Raw genomic sequence first — 15,239 nt, 5'->3', positions numbered from 1 at the left:
GCCTGGGTTTGGCTTTTTGCATGCTGGGGAAGGAAGGTTCCTCTTGTGTTAAGTAATCTGTACTTCAGTGCTTTATGGCTTTCTCTAAAGCCAAATTCACGTCAGAATTACCCCAGGGGTAAAATCCTTAGCTGTAAAAGCAGGAATATCAAGTGGACCAAATTCAGCCCTGAAGCGAGTTCCCATCGCACTGGATGGAAGCGAAGCTGGATTTAGCCCATTCTGTTCCACAGGTTTCACAGACTGGGCTGTTTCAGCAAGAGCTGCACTTCCCTGACAGCCACAAATGGAAAAGTTGCAGCGTATCTTCTAGATCAAGGCAATCACATGATGGAGTTACGCAGGCTGCCAGGCTGGACTCCAAGAAACTTGAGTCCTGGCTGGGCTCTGCCACTGATTTTTTGGTTGACCAGCTCTTCCTTTGTCCTTCCATCTGGCATATTTATATCACAGGGTTTTGAGAAATACCACGTCTCTGATTATATGTTTTGGCCATCTAATGCTGCAGTAGCCAGTGTTATCTGAAGCCTTTGTTGTAGCTGTAGTTGCAGAGTGGTGTGTTAGAGCACAGGCCTTTCCTGCAGAGATGGAGCCTTCCCTTAGGACAGCGATTTTTCCAAAAACCTGACATTGTACTAATTGTTGGAATTCAATCTGAGCTGGTGCAAAGTGCAGTCACACTGCATTTAGGAGGTGATGACATTCAGGAGAAAACTCTTGCTATAAGGGAGAAAGAGGAGTAAAGGGGTGAGAGTAGTTCCTGCTGGGAAAAGGAAACCCTTTTCTGCGGATCCAGGATGGCATGTCACCTGGGTGCAGGCCTGCTGGGATCCCCAGGGCAGGCTGCTTTCTCTGGAGTCTGGTCTTTTCTATATTTAAATTACTCAAATGATGTTTTTGCAAGAATGCAAGAGCAGCTCTTCGTGGAGCTGACCAGTCGGCTGTCCAGCCCAATGACGAGGCTCCAGCTCTGACTGCCACCACAGCTGGCTGAAAGGAAATTGCCAGGACTAAACCATGGATGATTTGCAGCAACATTTCCTTTATAGTTGAATCTCATCTTTAATGAATAATCAGCTAAACTTCTGAAGCTTTGTTGCATCCCCCCACCTCTGCCTTCCCTATCCAAAAGCCCTCTAAATTATTATGTTAAGACTGTTACGTTATTAAGTTAAACCCAAATTGTATTTTACTTACAGGAAGCCTTTTCATAGTTTCCTCTTGAAGTTTATTGCCCAGGCTACCAGCGAAGTTGATAGAATTACTTTTTGTCTGTCTGATCTATATTTTGCCTACCGGAAGCCTTTTCTTTGAGCAATATAACCTTTTTTTCAAGTAAAACCCCCCAAATGCTCTTGCTAAAATGTGGAAGAGCATGTTTGTGTGCACTCATAGAATCATAGAGTGGCATGGGTTGGAAGGGACCCCAAGGATCACAGAGCTCCAACCCCCCTGCCACAGGCAGGGACACCAACCTCCAGGCCTGGAGCTAGACAAGGTTGCTCAGAGCCCCGTCCAAGCTGGCCCTGAACACCCCCAGGGACGAGGCATCTACCACCTCTCTGGGCAGCCTGTTCCAGCCCCTCACCACTGTCTCTGTAAAGAACTTCCCCCTAATATCCAATTTAATCATTCCTTCATTTAGCTTTAATCCATTCCCCCTTGTTCTGTCATTATCTACCCTTTTAACAAGCTGACCAGCCTACATGATGTGAGTACTGAAATCCTCCAATCTAATTCCTAGGCCTGCGTGGTCGTTTTCCCTTAAACCTGTTTTTTAATGTGCAGCAGAGGTGATGATGGCTGGCTGGTTGATGTGGCAGCGCTCTGCCTGCTCCCAAAGGCCACTTGCCTTACCCCTTTGCACAGCGCGCAGCAGAACCCGCGCGGTCCTTGTGTTTCTCAAGAAGCGCAAGTAGAAGATCAAAAGGGGGTTCACACGAGGCAGCGTTAGCCTCCAGATAAAACCCTGCCTCCGCACGTTCCTGTTCCCTGACGCTCTGGCACCTGTGATTATAGAAAAAAATAAGAGAGAACCAGGCAGGACTGGGTGTGGGCAGAAAGCAGGCATGTCTAGAAAGAACCTAGTCTGAGCCTGAGCCTGTTATCAGCTCGCTTAGCAACTGCATAGCCCTCCTTTGCTATCGTGCCGTTAGGCAACGCTGGCAGGACTGGGTCCCCTTGTACTCCTCCTTGAAACTGGGTTGCTGTGGAGGTCAGAAGGAGGCAAAAAGGATGAATGTTTCTGCCCAAGGATGGGGAATATCTCTTTACGTGGTGTCTCATTGTTTTATAAGGAGCTGCCTGGTCTGGTGGTGTTTTCTTTCACTTTCTCCTGGGAATGATAGGTGGGGTTCACTGAAAATGGGACATAGCTGTTGTGACAATGCTGCTAGGAACTGAGTGAGTTTGGAAGATGTTACTTGGCATCCAAAGTTGCTCTGGCACATCCTCACCGGATGTTGCTTTACCCAGACCTTTGGACTGCTGATGAGTTCAGGGGTGTGGAAGAGGATTGTGTGCTTCCATGAGGGTTGCAAGTGCTTCAGCACTAATGACAATTAGGGACAGACAGGAAAGGACCCTGATAGTTGGCTTCTGACAGATTTGAAAACACGATTGGGTGGAGAACATGACCTGTCCAGTTAATTCTGGGTTTAATTTTCTCAATTTCATAGATAGCAGGTAAGGCTGGCAATGGAATTTGGGCTGGAAACACGATGTAATAGGTTGATAGCTGGAAACTCCAGACCATGTCTGTCCTAAGAGAATTAAATACACTGCTGATTCACTTAATTTCTTGCTGGTTCATCTGGCTTGGGCTAAGGGAAGTTGTGCACTCAAGAGGGCTTGGGGAAAAGGAGTGAGATTTGAGTAAGCTTGAGAGGATGGGAGCATGAGCGCATAAATGGGTTCTTTCTCCCTTGCATGTGCTGCTGTGTCAGAAGGCTGATTAAAGACAGAAAACGATACCATATGTGCCTGACAAACTGCTGTGGCAGAGAGCCATGGTAGCATGGTTTCAGTCATGGACTGGGATTTCTAATCCCGATCCTATCAGCCTGCTCTTCCAACTCAGTGAGAGCTCTGCATCCATCTTTCTGTCCGTAGACAGAAACTGCAGAGCAAGAGAGAATCCAACCAACTTGTCCTGCATTGGCTCAGCAAGCTATATGGGCTGTTGCTGGGAGAGGTGTCGCAGCTGCACACCAGTGCTGATAAAGGTCAGCCTGCGTTTCCACGAATGCTCCTGTTCCCAGCAATGTGGAACTAAGTTGTAAAAACTCTGTTTGGTCTGCACAGAGGTTTGGCCCAGGGCTTCTCAGAACATGAACCTGTTTGCGTTAACAAAATGTGCTGAAGATGCAGGAGTGGGAGTTGTTAAGATAACAGCCGATGCAGTAAAACCATGTGTGGCTGCAGTTACATGTTGGCGGGGCTGGTGCCAGTCATTACTGCCTTCAGTCTGCAGAGAGTGAGCTGTGGGGTTTCATACAGGTGGCTGGGAGAAGCGCTTCATCCAGCTAAGAAATTAAGAAATTACTTACAAACGTGTCAGAAATGCTGCATCTCTCTCTTTGGGGTTTTTGAAGTTCCCCTTTAAAGATGCAGATTTTCCTTGCTCTTGTTTTCATTTTTCCAGTTAATTTGATTGTGTTTTGTTCCTACCCCAACCAGCTCATTTTCCACGTTTCCCATAAAACCAAGAGGGATGTGATTGCTTTTGTTTAACAGCTTAAACCCCAGCAGATTATTCCATTGCCAGCGTTTCCTGGTCGGTGTGCAATGGAAATCTATTCGGGGACTCGCATTGATGAGGCTGTGGAAACAATGTTTGCTGGCGAATGCCAACCTCACACTGGCATAGAAAGGCCAGCACGTGCTTTGGGAACACTTCAGGGCAGTATTTTGAACTTTGAAGCCTGTGGATTCGGGACGGGTGAATGATGGAGAGGAACTAGTTGAGTTTATGGGTTTCTTCTGGGTGTATTTTATTGTTTCCAGCAGTCGAGAGCACGCCATGCCTTGCTTCGGGCAGGGCGACTTCATGCCTGACTGGCATGAGCATCTCTCCTGGGAAGCGAGGGCAGAGGAGCCACAGTGGAGCTGTGTGCCAGCAGTGGGTGTCTCTCAGTGTCTTCCCTGTACCCATTTCAGAGGCAGGCCAGGGAGTGGCCGCTGTCCCCCCCAGCACCGTAGGGCAGATCCAGCTGCCCGGTGGTTTCCCCACCTGCCGTGTCTGGTGTGAGGTGATGAGAAGGGGAAAGGGCGCTGGGCCGGACTGTGGGGACAGCAAGGCCCAAGGGCAGCTGAACATGGGGAAGAAGCTGATACTGTGAGTCTCCCAGCCCAAACATGGTCTGTCTTTCATGAACTTGTTTTTCAACTCTACCATCAGCAGAATTTTCTTTAGGGCCGACTTGAAGCCTGCAGTAAACAAGTTGCCGAACTTCCACTTGGATCTCCTTTCCCCTAGATTGTAATGGCTTCTATGGCACACAGAAGCAATACAAACCTCATTCCTGTGTTTTTCTACATCGTTAAATAACGTTCCTTAAGCCCTTGGTAACTTGGGACTAGAAGTCTGACGCTGCTTGTGTGCGTGCAGTAGAAACCAGGCCCACACTGATGATGATTTTGCTGTTAACTCTCTCAGAATCTAAGAGGCTTTTCTTTTTGTTAAAGGTTTTTTTTTGTCCTGTTTGGGGAAGAAACAAAGGTCAAGAGTTTGATCGTCTCGAGGAGGCTTTCTCTGAAAAGCAAATAAGTGAATCCATTTGGATTTAACCAAAGACTCCTACATCGAGTGGCTTTAAAATATATTTCAAATGTTTATTTAAAATCCAAGTCAAATGATTTTTAACAAACTGTCTCAAGACAGGAGAAACGGACTTTTTGGAGTAACTGTATTGTTTATTCTTTGTATTGCAGTAGCACCTAGAGAACCCCCTTGTGCTAGATGCGGAACAAACATACAGCAGAGGTGGTCCCTGCCCATATGAGCTTACAGCCTTCAGCTTAGCCTCTGCGTCGCCCTGCTGGGGCACGAACCAGTGTTCGCTCATGTTACAAGCTCCTGCCCTTTCAGCTGGGCTCTCTTGGGGCAGTGAGGTCAAACCTGCAAGCTTGACTTCCTCACCAGCCCCAAAAGAGTAAAGGTAAAGGAGGAGGCGAGTTTCAGGGAGCTGAACTTGCCCTTTCCCGCTGTACATTTCTCCAGCTGCTTTTTCCCATGCTGTAGATACCAAGCCTGTGGCCAAGCCATGTGAGCTTCCTGAGATCACTGCTGCTCTGTCAAGAGCTGTGGTTTCCTTGTTCCCAGTGTCCTCAGGCAGAGAGAGGTGTTTGGATTAAAGGAAGCCTTTTCAGTGGTTTATATTATTAAAAAAAGAAGGTTTATTTTTTTTTATGTTTTGCCTTCTAAGTTTTCACTCAGAACCTTCCCACGGTGGCTGCCCTGTGGGGCAAGGGGGAAGAAGAGAATAAAAAGCAAACCTGACATCACACATGCACGCTGTCAATCATCAAAGTATCAAAAACAAAGCTTGCAAGAGCACAAACTTGTATAAATGGGGGGGCAGGAGGAGGGAGGGGAGGACACTGATTAAACACATGAGGCCATCTTGTCCCTTTGGGCAGCTTTAAGTTAGGGTGGAAGAAATGCCACCCATTTTTTGAGCTTGTCTCTGGGTCACTATCCCATCCTTTTCCACCTCCTGTTTCAGCCCTCAGGTGTAGCTGAGCCTCAGAGAGATGGGCCCAGGGAGGGATGAATGAGGAATCCTTAATATTGGTCGTGCTTGATCAAGTTGTGGGATCTTAGGGACAGAAGGAACCAGATGATGATTTCTCTAGACCCATCTGTTCCCTTCTCTCACTTGGTGGCGTTGACTGGCTCCTACAGGCTGGGAAGGCGATGGGATCATGTGACTAAAGAGGAAGGGGCAAACCCTCTGTCTGTACTTGGTTTTGGGCAGATCCCATGTGCTGTTTATCCCTCATATGCACAAAAGAGCAAGGGAGTTGTGCTGTTGTGCTTCATTTGCAGGGGTGTGGAAGGGATGGGGTGTGAGAAGTAAACCCAGAGCAAAAAACCTCTTCATTAAGGATAACAAACCTGTAAGTCGGAGAAAGGGAGAGGAGAGGTGTGGACCTTGGCAAACAGAAAAGAACTGTGGTTTCCAGTGTGTGCTAGAGCCTGGCTCTGGCGGGAGCCGCGTGGCTTGTGAATAACGCTGGCAGAAGCAGAGCAACCAGCAGTTTGGCATTGTGTTAGCAGAAAGGAAAGACAGCTTTCTACTGAGGTGCTTCTAACATGTTACCCTCCAGAAATAAATAAATAAATATCCTGACACTGTGTGTGTCTGTGGTGCAGCTCAGCAGAGCTGTCTCTGACCCCTGGCCGAGGAGACGCCATTCTGGCCCCACGTCTTGTGAGGCAAGGGCGATGTCAGGGAACAGCACTTCCAACATGCAAGCCAAATGCAGAGTGCTCTGAGACCAGTTCTCTCTACCTGCAAAAGGAGAAAGCTGAGGTCTCAATTGCTTTTGTCATAAACTTCCTTTTGAGGTGGAGAGAAGGAAAAAAAATAATTGGCTGAGCTTGGTCTCCAGCTTAATATCTCAAATCTCTGCTTAGAGCTCTCAAGGAGGAAGGGCTTCCTGAGAGGTCTCCTGTCTATGACCTGTGATGCAGCATGCATCTCTGGGAGGGGCACAAGCTGCTACCAACGGGCTTTGAGGTTACGATCCCCAGCCCCCTGTAGCTAAGGAAGAAAAGTAAGATTCTTTACCTCTGTACAGGTGGGTCTGTTACATCGTCTGAGCGTCACGTACCCCAGAAGTCTGTGGGAGCGTGGATGTGGACTCCAGTGACCCATTAGAGGGACAGGCTCAAAGAGGTGCTACCTGGATGTGAATCCAAATCCAAACTCCCACAGATTTTTGGCTGCCAGTTGGCTGGGAGCCTTTATTCTAATTCCATAAAAGAAAAAAAGAAATAAAAAATAATAAAGTAAAAGGTGCTTTTAAAAATACAAGGGGAGAAACTGCCATGGAAATAAATAGCAAAAATAACAACGTTAACATTTCTGGTGTCACAGCAGCTCTGAAATTCAAGTAGTGTGCACATGCCTACAGCACTTTCTCACAGCCACTATCAGCGCAGCCTGAGGTTCAGAGCTCACATTGTGTCCCATTGCTCACTGAAACAACCAACTCCTCCCTGGCGCTGGAATGGATTTAGAGAGAAGGGGAGAGGAAGGGTGGATACAGTCTCTGCTGATGATCAGGTCTTTACTGTGCCCACCTGATGCCGCGCTCTAGCGGGACAGAGACACAAAAGTTCTCTTAATTCTGTCCCTGTCTGTCTTGCCTGAGATGTAACGAGCACGCTTCAGAGCTGGAAAGGGTATTGCTTCAAATAGTCCCCCATCCGCCTGGGCAGAGGGAGCTGGTCCACGTCGGCTGTCGACTTGTTAATCCGCAGCCGGCAGAGGTGCTGTAGGCTGGGGATGTTGTCCTTGCGGCTGAGCGGCCGGATGAGTTTCAAGTGTACCGCAGCTGCTGCCATCTCTTTTTGCATGGGAGGTAGAGGGGAGGGAGGCGGGTAAGGAGCCTCGCTCTTGCTTTCCATTGTGCAGGACATGACGTAATGCTGGATAAGGCTGACCACGTCTGGGAAGGCCAGGATGCGAGGTTTGGACAAGTAGTTAGAGTCCAGCCGGAACCTGCCGTCTGTGTATTCGATGCGCACGTTGGTGGGACCTCGGTTGGTCTTCACAGAGAGTGTGAACAGGTAGCTGGGGTGGGTGCTGTCCCGTACCAGGAAGGTGCCCTCAGGCATCTTTTGGAGATGCTGCTTGGCCTCACTGGCAGTGATAGATCCCCAGTACCAACCTGGAAAAGCATCCCAGAAAGAACTCCTTAGGGAAAGCGTGTATTAAAGGACTGGCAGTGCATTCAGAGAAGCCTCAGAGCCTGCCGAGTTCAGGGCCTGGGAAGTAACCAAGCCCAGGCTTCGTAAGACCTTCAGAAATTAAGACCATGTCAAGTTCTAAGAGCTTCCCACCTACGCTAGTCATTGTTGTGCTGGGGCTTGGGATGAGGATGACTACTTTTGCAGGTACTAACAGTTCACAGAGAAAGGGGGGCCTTTTTGCAGTTCTTTCTCCTGATTCGATTATAAGACAAAGCTTTTGCTTGCACTAGTAATAAATGACTTGCTGTATCCACGAGCATCAGCAGTGGCTGTGACAGAACCGGGTTCCTATCTGAAGTGGGATCAGGTGATTCTTCCTGGAGCTCAGACCACAGAGCTGGCTCCCTGTCCCCCCGCCCCCGTAGCCTTCTGACCCCTTGACCTTGGGAGCTGAGCCTTACCAGATTCTCGCAGATAGGAGAAGGTTTTTGCAATGCACAGGAGGTCTTCTTCAGGGTCTCGTGTCTGAGGTGGCTTGCTGTCTGGAACTGGTGCCGCAAAGGCAGGCGTGGACTCCTCCTGGAAAGCCGTAACCGGGAGAGGCTGCATGATCGGCTCCGACAAATCCACCGCGATGCCCCTGAGTGACAGTCTCCTGATCTTCTCCTCCGCCAGCAAAGGATGAGGTCTGAAAGGGAAGGAACACTCTGCTATTTTCCCTTGCCTTGAAATAGGTTGCAGTGTCTGTTCAGCACATGCTGCATTGAACTACAACATGTTACGTTTACAAACGGATCCTCAGTAGGATTGTGTGTCAAACAGAGAGAGGCAAGAGGGGGAAAAACCACACAGCTAAAGATGAGCCCTTAGAAACAGGGAGTCAGCCTCTTTTGCCTTGCAAAAGGTGGTCTGTCTTGCAATTTAGGTCGATTTGAAACCTGGTATTTTTAGAGGCTGCTTTTTAATACGTGGTTTCAAAGGCAGTACGGTTCCCAGCAGCATTGCAGCTTCACTTGCATCATTACAACATCGGAGCATTTCTTTTTCTGCCAAAAAGACTTTTGTTAGTCATTTACTGTAACAGAATTAGAAGTGGGACAGGGAATAGCTTGGGGTTTGTCCTCTGTGCTGTGTGCTCAAGGTTGGCCTGATCCTAAACGTGTTACAAGTCGGGGTGAGCTGAGCCTTGAGCAGAGTAACGGGGGCTCCTCTTTCGGCCAGGCTACAGCAGTGGGGGTTCTGCTGTGATCATTAAGCCTTCTGTGGCTGAAGGAGAACACTGGTGTAGCCATTCGGTACTGAAGAGCTGTTTCCTAAAGCCTGGAGCTCTCATGGGCCGTGGGTGCTCCTGCTCTGCTACATGGAGATTCCTACAGGAAGGCAGAGCCCCAGGGGGAGGGGGGATGTTGGGGGCCAGGGAAGCTTCATTCCCAGGCAAGCTCTTGAGCAAAAGCTTTTGTTTCTGTCTCTTCTGGGCTCTTTGGGGTTGTGTGCCCTGTACTGCTGCACGCCCTGTGTTGTATCCCCCACTGTGAATTTCCCACGGAATGCAGCAGCACAGCCCTCAATGTAGGGCTGCCACAGCACCATGGGAGCCGATGGTGATTACAAAGGCAACAGCCACCTCCTGCCAGGTCACTGGAGAAGCAGAAGGAGACTCTGAAGTCATAAGTATTTCCCTCCCCATCTTCCTCCTTCTCTGGGCTTTATGTGAACAGCAACGCCTTAGAGTTTAATGTGTTACAAACTGCTTGGCACGTGATCATAGTCACACTCCACCTGCTCAAACTGCTGAGTCCCAGCTATGGGACAGGGAGCAGGGAGAAGTTTGGGGGAAAAGTGGGTTAGGGAGAACCTGAAAGTGACTTCACAACGATCTGTGAGAACCACAATCAGTTCCATGACTCTGCGTTTCTAAACAAACCACATAGGTTTGAAGTATGGCTGTTGTAAAACCACTGGTAAAATTCAATCCAGAGACACTTTTTGCCCGTGCAATACGTAGCAGAGCTCCACCACTCTCTTGGTATTTAGAAAGGAACATTCTTCCTTTTTCCATGTGTCTAATCACATTTCAGAAGCAGAAAATCTACTTGGCATTTATGGCAAATGATCGTCATTTCTTAATTTCTATTGATGGGTAGGAAGCCAAAGCTACTGAAACTGATTGCTGACCCCTGTCTTCTCTAGACATCCTTCATCACAGCCTTTCCAGTGGCTTTCATCAAACAGCAGATAGATCTGAATACACTCTTAGTCCTGAGGGCTGTGGGGAAACCTCTGACTTCTCCTTAAGCTCCCCCCACCCCCTGAGCTCCATTTGTAGCTCTCAAGGGTTAAATTTTTAAAGATATTTGGACATCTCCCTCTTAATGCCCTTGTCTTCACAAAGGTCTAACTACCTGACTCCTTGGGGAAAGAAGGTTCCCGATTCTCCATTCCCCCCCCCCCCTTTTTAAGCAAGGAGAGACAGAAACCAGTTCCTTTCCTGCACTGCACTGACTGTAATAGTTTGTGCTGAGCAAAAAGTGTGTAACACAGGGCTGTTGGCTGAGCTTTCTCTCCTGGGTTATGTTCTTACACCAACTGCTCACCGAGCTGACAGTTACTGTGAAGTAAAACCAGCCCACTCGTTCCCCAGAACTCGAAAACCACAGGTCCAAATTTCACAGCGCTCTCAGCTTATTTCCTCCTGGAAAATTTCTCTGGTCTGCTTTCTGGGAAGGGCTTTGAACACAGAGAAAACTTTTTCTGTCCCTAGCATGGAACTACTTTATTTTTTTTTTATCTTGATATATCTGTCTTGGAGAGGAAATTCAGAGTTGGCTTAGAGAGTGGGAAGGGAGAGATGGCAAAGCTGCATGGGGAAATGTACTCCTGTTCCATTGCAGAAAGCTGTGACGTTTGAGGGCTGTACCCGTTCACAGTTCGGTGGTTCTGGAGGGCCCTCCAGAAGACACCCCAATGGTGTGAATTAGTCAGTAGGTTTCTTTTCTAGAGCCCATCTGGGTGTCCCTGAAGCAGAACCCAAGGGCTTGAGGTGAGCCCGCTGTGCTCACTCTCTGCTGCCTCACGCTTTCTGCCACCCGAAGGAGCCCAAACCCCACGCAGCCACTGTGGAGCTCCTTCCCCTGCTGCCAAAGGCTTGTACTCTACCTATTTCTCTTCTAGATAACTGCCTTCTAACCTGCTCTGCCTCTGCAAAAATTCCTGGTGCAGCCCTAATCTCAAATGAGCACGGAGGAAGGGAGGAGGGGGATTAGAAGTTCTTGCAGACTGAGAGGTGCTGGTGTCCTAAACGATTTTGTGCATAGGTTGAAGAAACAAGAGCTGCTGCTGTCACCAAATGGAGCAGCTCTGAGCTCAGGGAAGGGAGAGCTGAGGGATCAGCGGGCAACAGCAGACCGCAGCGTTTCACACAAGTACATTTGGAAGAGGGGTAAGGAGAGTTTGCTGGGACAGGAACATGTTGAAAAAGGTACTCTGATGTGGAAAAGTCAGCCCTTTAATGGGGTGAAGTAAGTACTTGAAAGTAATAAGTGCTTATAAGAAAGAAACTAGAGGAAGAGACATGCGAGGATCAGGACTGAACAAAGTGTTAGTAGTACAACAGCTGCCATGAGGAAGAAAACAAATACAGAAGACTTGCTGTGTCAAACTGGTTGTCTGTAGAGTATTGAGAGAAACAGCAAATGGACTTCTGTGTTTGTCAACTAGTGCTTCAACAAGCCTTGGAAAGCCAAGAAAGATCAGGAGAACCAGATGAGGCTGGTATCATTTGATGTTAGTGTAGCTTTGCAGTCACTTCGCTGGTAAGCTAAACGCTACACCATGGTGCAAATAGTACAAGAAAAAGTGTGTTGGGCTGCTCTCCCAGCCATCAGCCACGTCCCTACACCCCATGGGAGCTTGGTCTGAGTGAGAGGGAGAGTATGGAATCCAGGATGTATGAAATCCCAGAGGATAATAAAAGCTGGGCAGTACACGGTCATTAAAAAAGATACCAAGAGACTTCCATCTACATACACATCAGGCTACATAGCAAGTTCTCAGTAGGTGAAGGGAGGTGGTAGCTCTGGTTTGCTAACCCTGGAGAAAAGCTTCACACAAGGGTTTCACAAAGCCTGAGATGAAAAATAAATTCCCTTTGCTGTGGCTATAGGAACTGCAGCAAAAGACTGAAAACGAGAGAGAAAACAAACCCACCTGAGTAGTAGGAAAGAATTGGTAAGCACGAGAGCTCCGCTTGTCTGTGGAACAAATTTTGGGGGAAAACCAGCAGAAAAATCCCCGTGCTTTAGTCATCTAAAGCAGGCAAGGCAAAACGCGTTGCCCGTAAGGGCAGCCCGCCGAGCGCAGGAGGGAGAGGTGGTACTGACATTACAGCTCAGGCTGAAACAAACACCAACGCTTCCCAAAAATGCTGGATGATTTCTGCATGTTGGGGACCTGAGCTGATCATGCAGACGCTGAGATGCCATCACACCGGTATCAGACACGGGTGCCGGAGAAGGGGCTTGGATGGCACCCATCACAGGGAACAAAGGTGGTGTGACTGGGTATGTGCCTCCCCACCCTTCGTGCCACCCAATGCAGGGCATGGCTAGGTCCCCATACATGTACCGGCATTTCATTTCACCCATAGAAGCCACAGAAACATAAAATGATGCGTTTAGCAGAAATATTTGCTTAGAAATAGACAAAACCAGCCGGACTCCAGGATTTTTTTTCCCCTGGGAAGTGTTGCGCTGTGAACACCTACAATGCCGGGCTCGCATCCCCCTGGTGCTGCACACACCAGCGAACCCCACACCATGCTCCCAAGTTTTTACTCATTTTCACTCCCTCCAAGGCTCTGAACGCACAGAAATCAGGGTGGCTCGGTGGCCCCATGATTTCGGCAAGAGGATCTACAAAGCAGTCACACAGGACACACAGGCAGAACTTAGCGCTCAGCCAGCCTAACTCAGTCCCATTCCAACACAACCACACATGGCAACTCAGAGGGGCTGGAAAACCGTCCCAAAGATCCCTACTGATCCCAAATACCAAGCCCCGGCTTATGAAGGAAAGCTGCAGAGTACCTTACCCCTGAACACAGAGGATCATGTCACTCCTGGACCAAGGGAAAAGCATTAAGTCTTGAAAAAGGAGGGAAATGCTCGCTCCTCTTCTCTTCTCTTCTTCTTCGCTCCCAGAAGCAGCAGGCTAGTTCCAGCCTCCTAGTGAGGGGCTCGGGGAGGCTGGGGGGGCCCGGCGAGCCCCGCTCCGCAGGGCTGGGGGCGGGCGGCGAGTCCGGCTGTCCGAGAGGCTTTGGGGATCGTCCGGCAACTTTGGCCGGGAAAGCGGCGCTTTACAAAACAACGTGTCCTTGTTCTGCTTTTCAGAAAGGAACGGGAAAATTGTAAGGAGGGAAAAGAAAAAAAAAAGCTTTAAAAATAACCAGATTAAAATGGAAATTACATCTATTTAAGGAGGAAGTTCTCTCCCTTCGGAGCGATCGTGTAGAAAGACCCAGGCGGAGCGCTCGGAGGTGCCGGCGGACAGGTACCAATGACCACCGCGTCCGCACAGCGCGGGGAGGGCGCGGAGCGCAACCTGCCGCGGCCCCGGCTGCGGAAGGAATGAAGCTCCGAGGCGGGGGGGGGAAAAAACCCCGCAGCCTACTCGGTAATCTTTTGTTTGCCCCTTTTAATCTGTTCCAGGAAGTGCGGGATTCCTGGAATCGTATTGTGCTCGCATCACTCTTCCGACGGCAGCCGCGGGGGGAGGCGAGGGGCGCAGGTATAAATAGCTCTGTGCGCAACGGGCGCGGCGCCGCCGCTCGCCGGGGGAGGGGAGCGGAGCGGAGCCCTCCCGGGAGGCCGGGCCCGGCCCCGGCAGCCGCCGCGTGTTCGCGGAAAGGCCTTTGATCCATTTCCAAGAACTTTCCAGGAACACGGGGCCGCCGCGGCGGGCGCTGCCAATGAGCGCCGCCAATGGGCGCTGCCGTCGGAGCCCGCCCGCCAATAGGCTCCGCCGCCGCCGTAGCCCGGCAACCAATGGGCGCAGCCCCCGCCCACCGCATGCGTCGGGCCGCCCGCCCCGGGCGGAGTGCGGAGGGAGCGGTGCCGGGGAGGGGCCGGGCCGGGGGCACGCTGAGCCCCACGCGTGCTCCCGCGTTCCGTCGCTGTTGCTCCAGCGCGCTCCCGCCCGTTCGCAGCCGCGCAGGGTTCCGTCCATCCGCGAGCGCGGTTTAACGTAGCTCTAGCGCCCTGCCCGCCTGCTCCCCGAGCCGGTGGTGTCTGGCCGGGCGGCGGGAGAGCTCCCGTGTGGGGCCGGGGAGGTGGCTGCCGGGGGGCCAAGGCGCGGGGGTGCCGCCGCCGCCTCACCTGCCCCTTCCCCCCCACCCCTAGCCTGGGGTGCCGCCCGCCCTGGCAGGGCGCGGGCCGCGGGGGGCTGCCCAGCGAGAGCGGCCCCGTAGGAATGCCGTGGGGATCTGCCCTTCAGCCCGCCAGGCCCGCGGGAAGGGGTCGAGCCACCACCACCGCCTTGCCCTGCGCCTGTAGATCGTGGCCAAATTAAGGTTGGGCGACCCCGAGAAAATACTTGAGATGCTTTCAGGTCTATCGACCCTTTTATCTTTAACAAACCGCTTTTATTTATGACAGAAGCTCGATTGTTGTTTGGCTGCCAGGGGCTGCCACCTCTCGGTAAGGGAATGTGCGGGTGAGCTGGCTGTCGCCTCTGTGGAAGCAGCTGGAGTATTTAGAAATATCAGTGAGCGTTGTGCCGGTCAGAACCACGCGGGATGGGGCCGTGAGGGGAAGATGATGATGATGATGGTGATAAGGATAAGGTTAGATGGACGTTCTCATGGGGAGGACTGGAGCCTGAGAGCAGGAAGCCTATGCTCAGCTCCTGACTCAGCCTGTGACCCCTTGCTGTTTTGTTCAGCAGCTGGTGAGCCTTCTGCATGTTTCTATTCCTCATCTTTTCGGCAGGGACAGCGCAGTAAGGACTGCTACTGGTAATGCTGAGCCATTCGGAGAGGTGTGGGGGGCAGCTAAGTATCTATAGGGACTGTAATGTCATTGCCATGCATCCCTTGACCAGTTTGCTTCTGGTCCTAAGGCGGACTTCAGCTGACACTTCATCTGAATAGGAGTAAATCCACAGGAGAGGTGAGGGGACAGCAGAGAGAGGAATTTGAGTCCTCACCCTTTCAATGCACAGCAAGCACAACAGGTGAAAGATCATTTGAAGTCTCACCTTCACAGTTCTGGCATGGGGTTCCAGGGGGGACACCTGCATCCATGTGCTCCTCCAGATCTAAATT

General features: G+C 50.5%; 2 protein-coding genes across 2 annotated transcripts in view; one reads left to right on the top strand and one right to left on the bottom strand.

Annotated features, from left to right (window-relative positions):
• Positions 1 to 4,814: 4,814 nt before the first annotated feature.
• On the bottom strand, positions 4,815 to 13,540 carry CISH (cytokine inducible SH2 containing protein). Its single transcript, XM_084269583.1, has 4 exons — positions 13,385 to 13,540; positions 13,011 to 13,297; positions 8,383 to 8,609; positions 4,815 to 7,899 (listed from the first exon to the last, which is right to left on the bottom strand). Exons 2-4 carry the CDS (start codon positions 13,055 to 13,057, stop codon positions 7,397 to 7,399), a joined length of 777 nt encoding a protein of 258 aa, XP_084125709.1. The 5' UTR covers positions 13,058 to 13,297; positions 13,385 to 13,540; the 3' UTR covers positions 4,815 to 7,396.
• MAPKAPK3 (MAPK activated protein kinase 3) overlaps positions 13,333 to 15,239 on the top strand; it is a 58,154-nt gene continuing 56,247 nt past the window's right edge. The window contains exon 1 of the mRNA XM_084269581.1: positions 13,333 to 13,468. The gene's annotated coding sequence lies outside the window, so the exon portion shown is untranslated. The remainder of the gene's footprint in view (positions 13,469 to 15,239) is intronic.

Source organism: Gallinula chloropus (genome assembly GCF_964237585.1).
Source record: "Gallinula chloropus genome assembly, chromosome: 12".
Taxonomy (NCBI): Eukaryota; Metazoa; Chordata; class Aves; order Gruiformes; family Rallidae; genus Gallinula; species Gallinula chloropus.
Note: the sequence above shows the minus strand (reverse complement) of the source record. Positions and strands in the feature narration are given on the sequence as shown.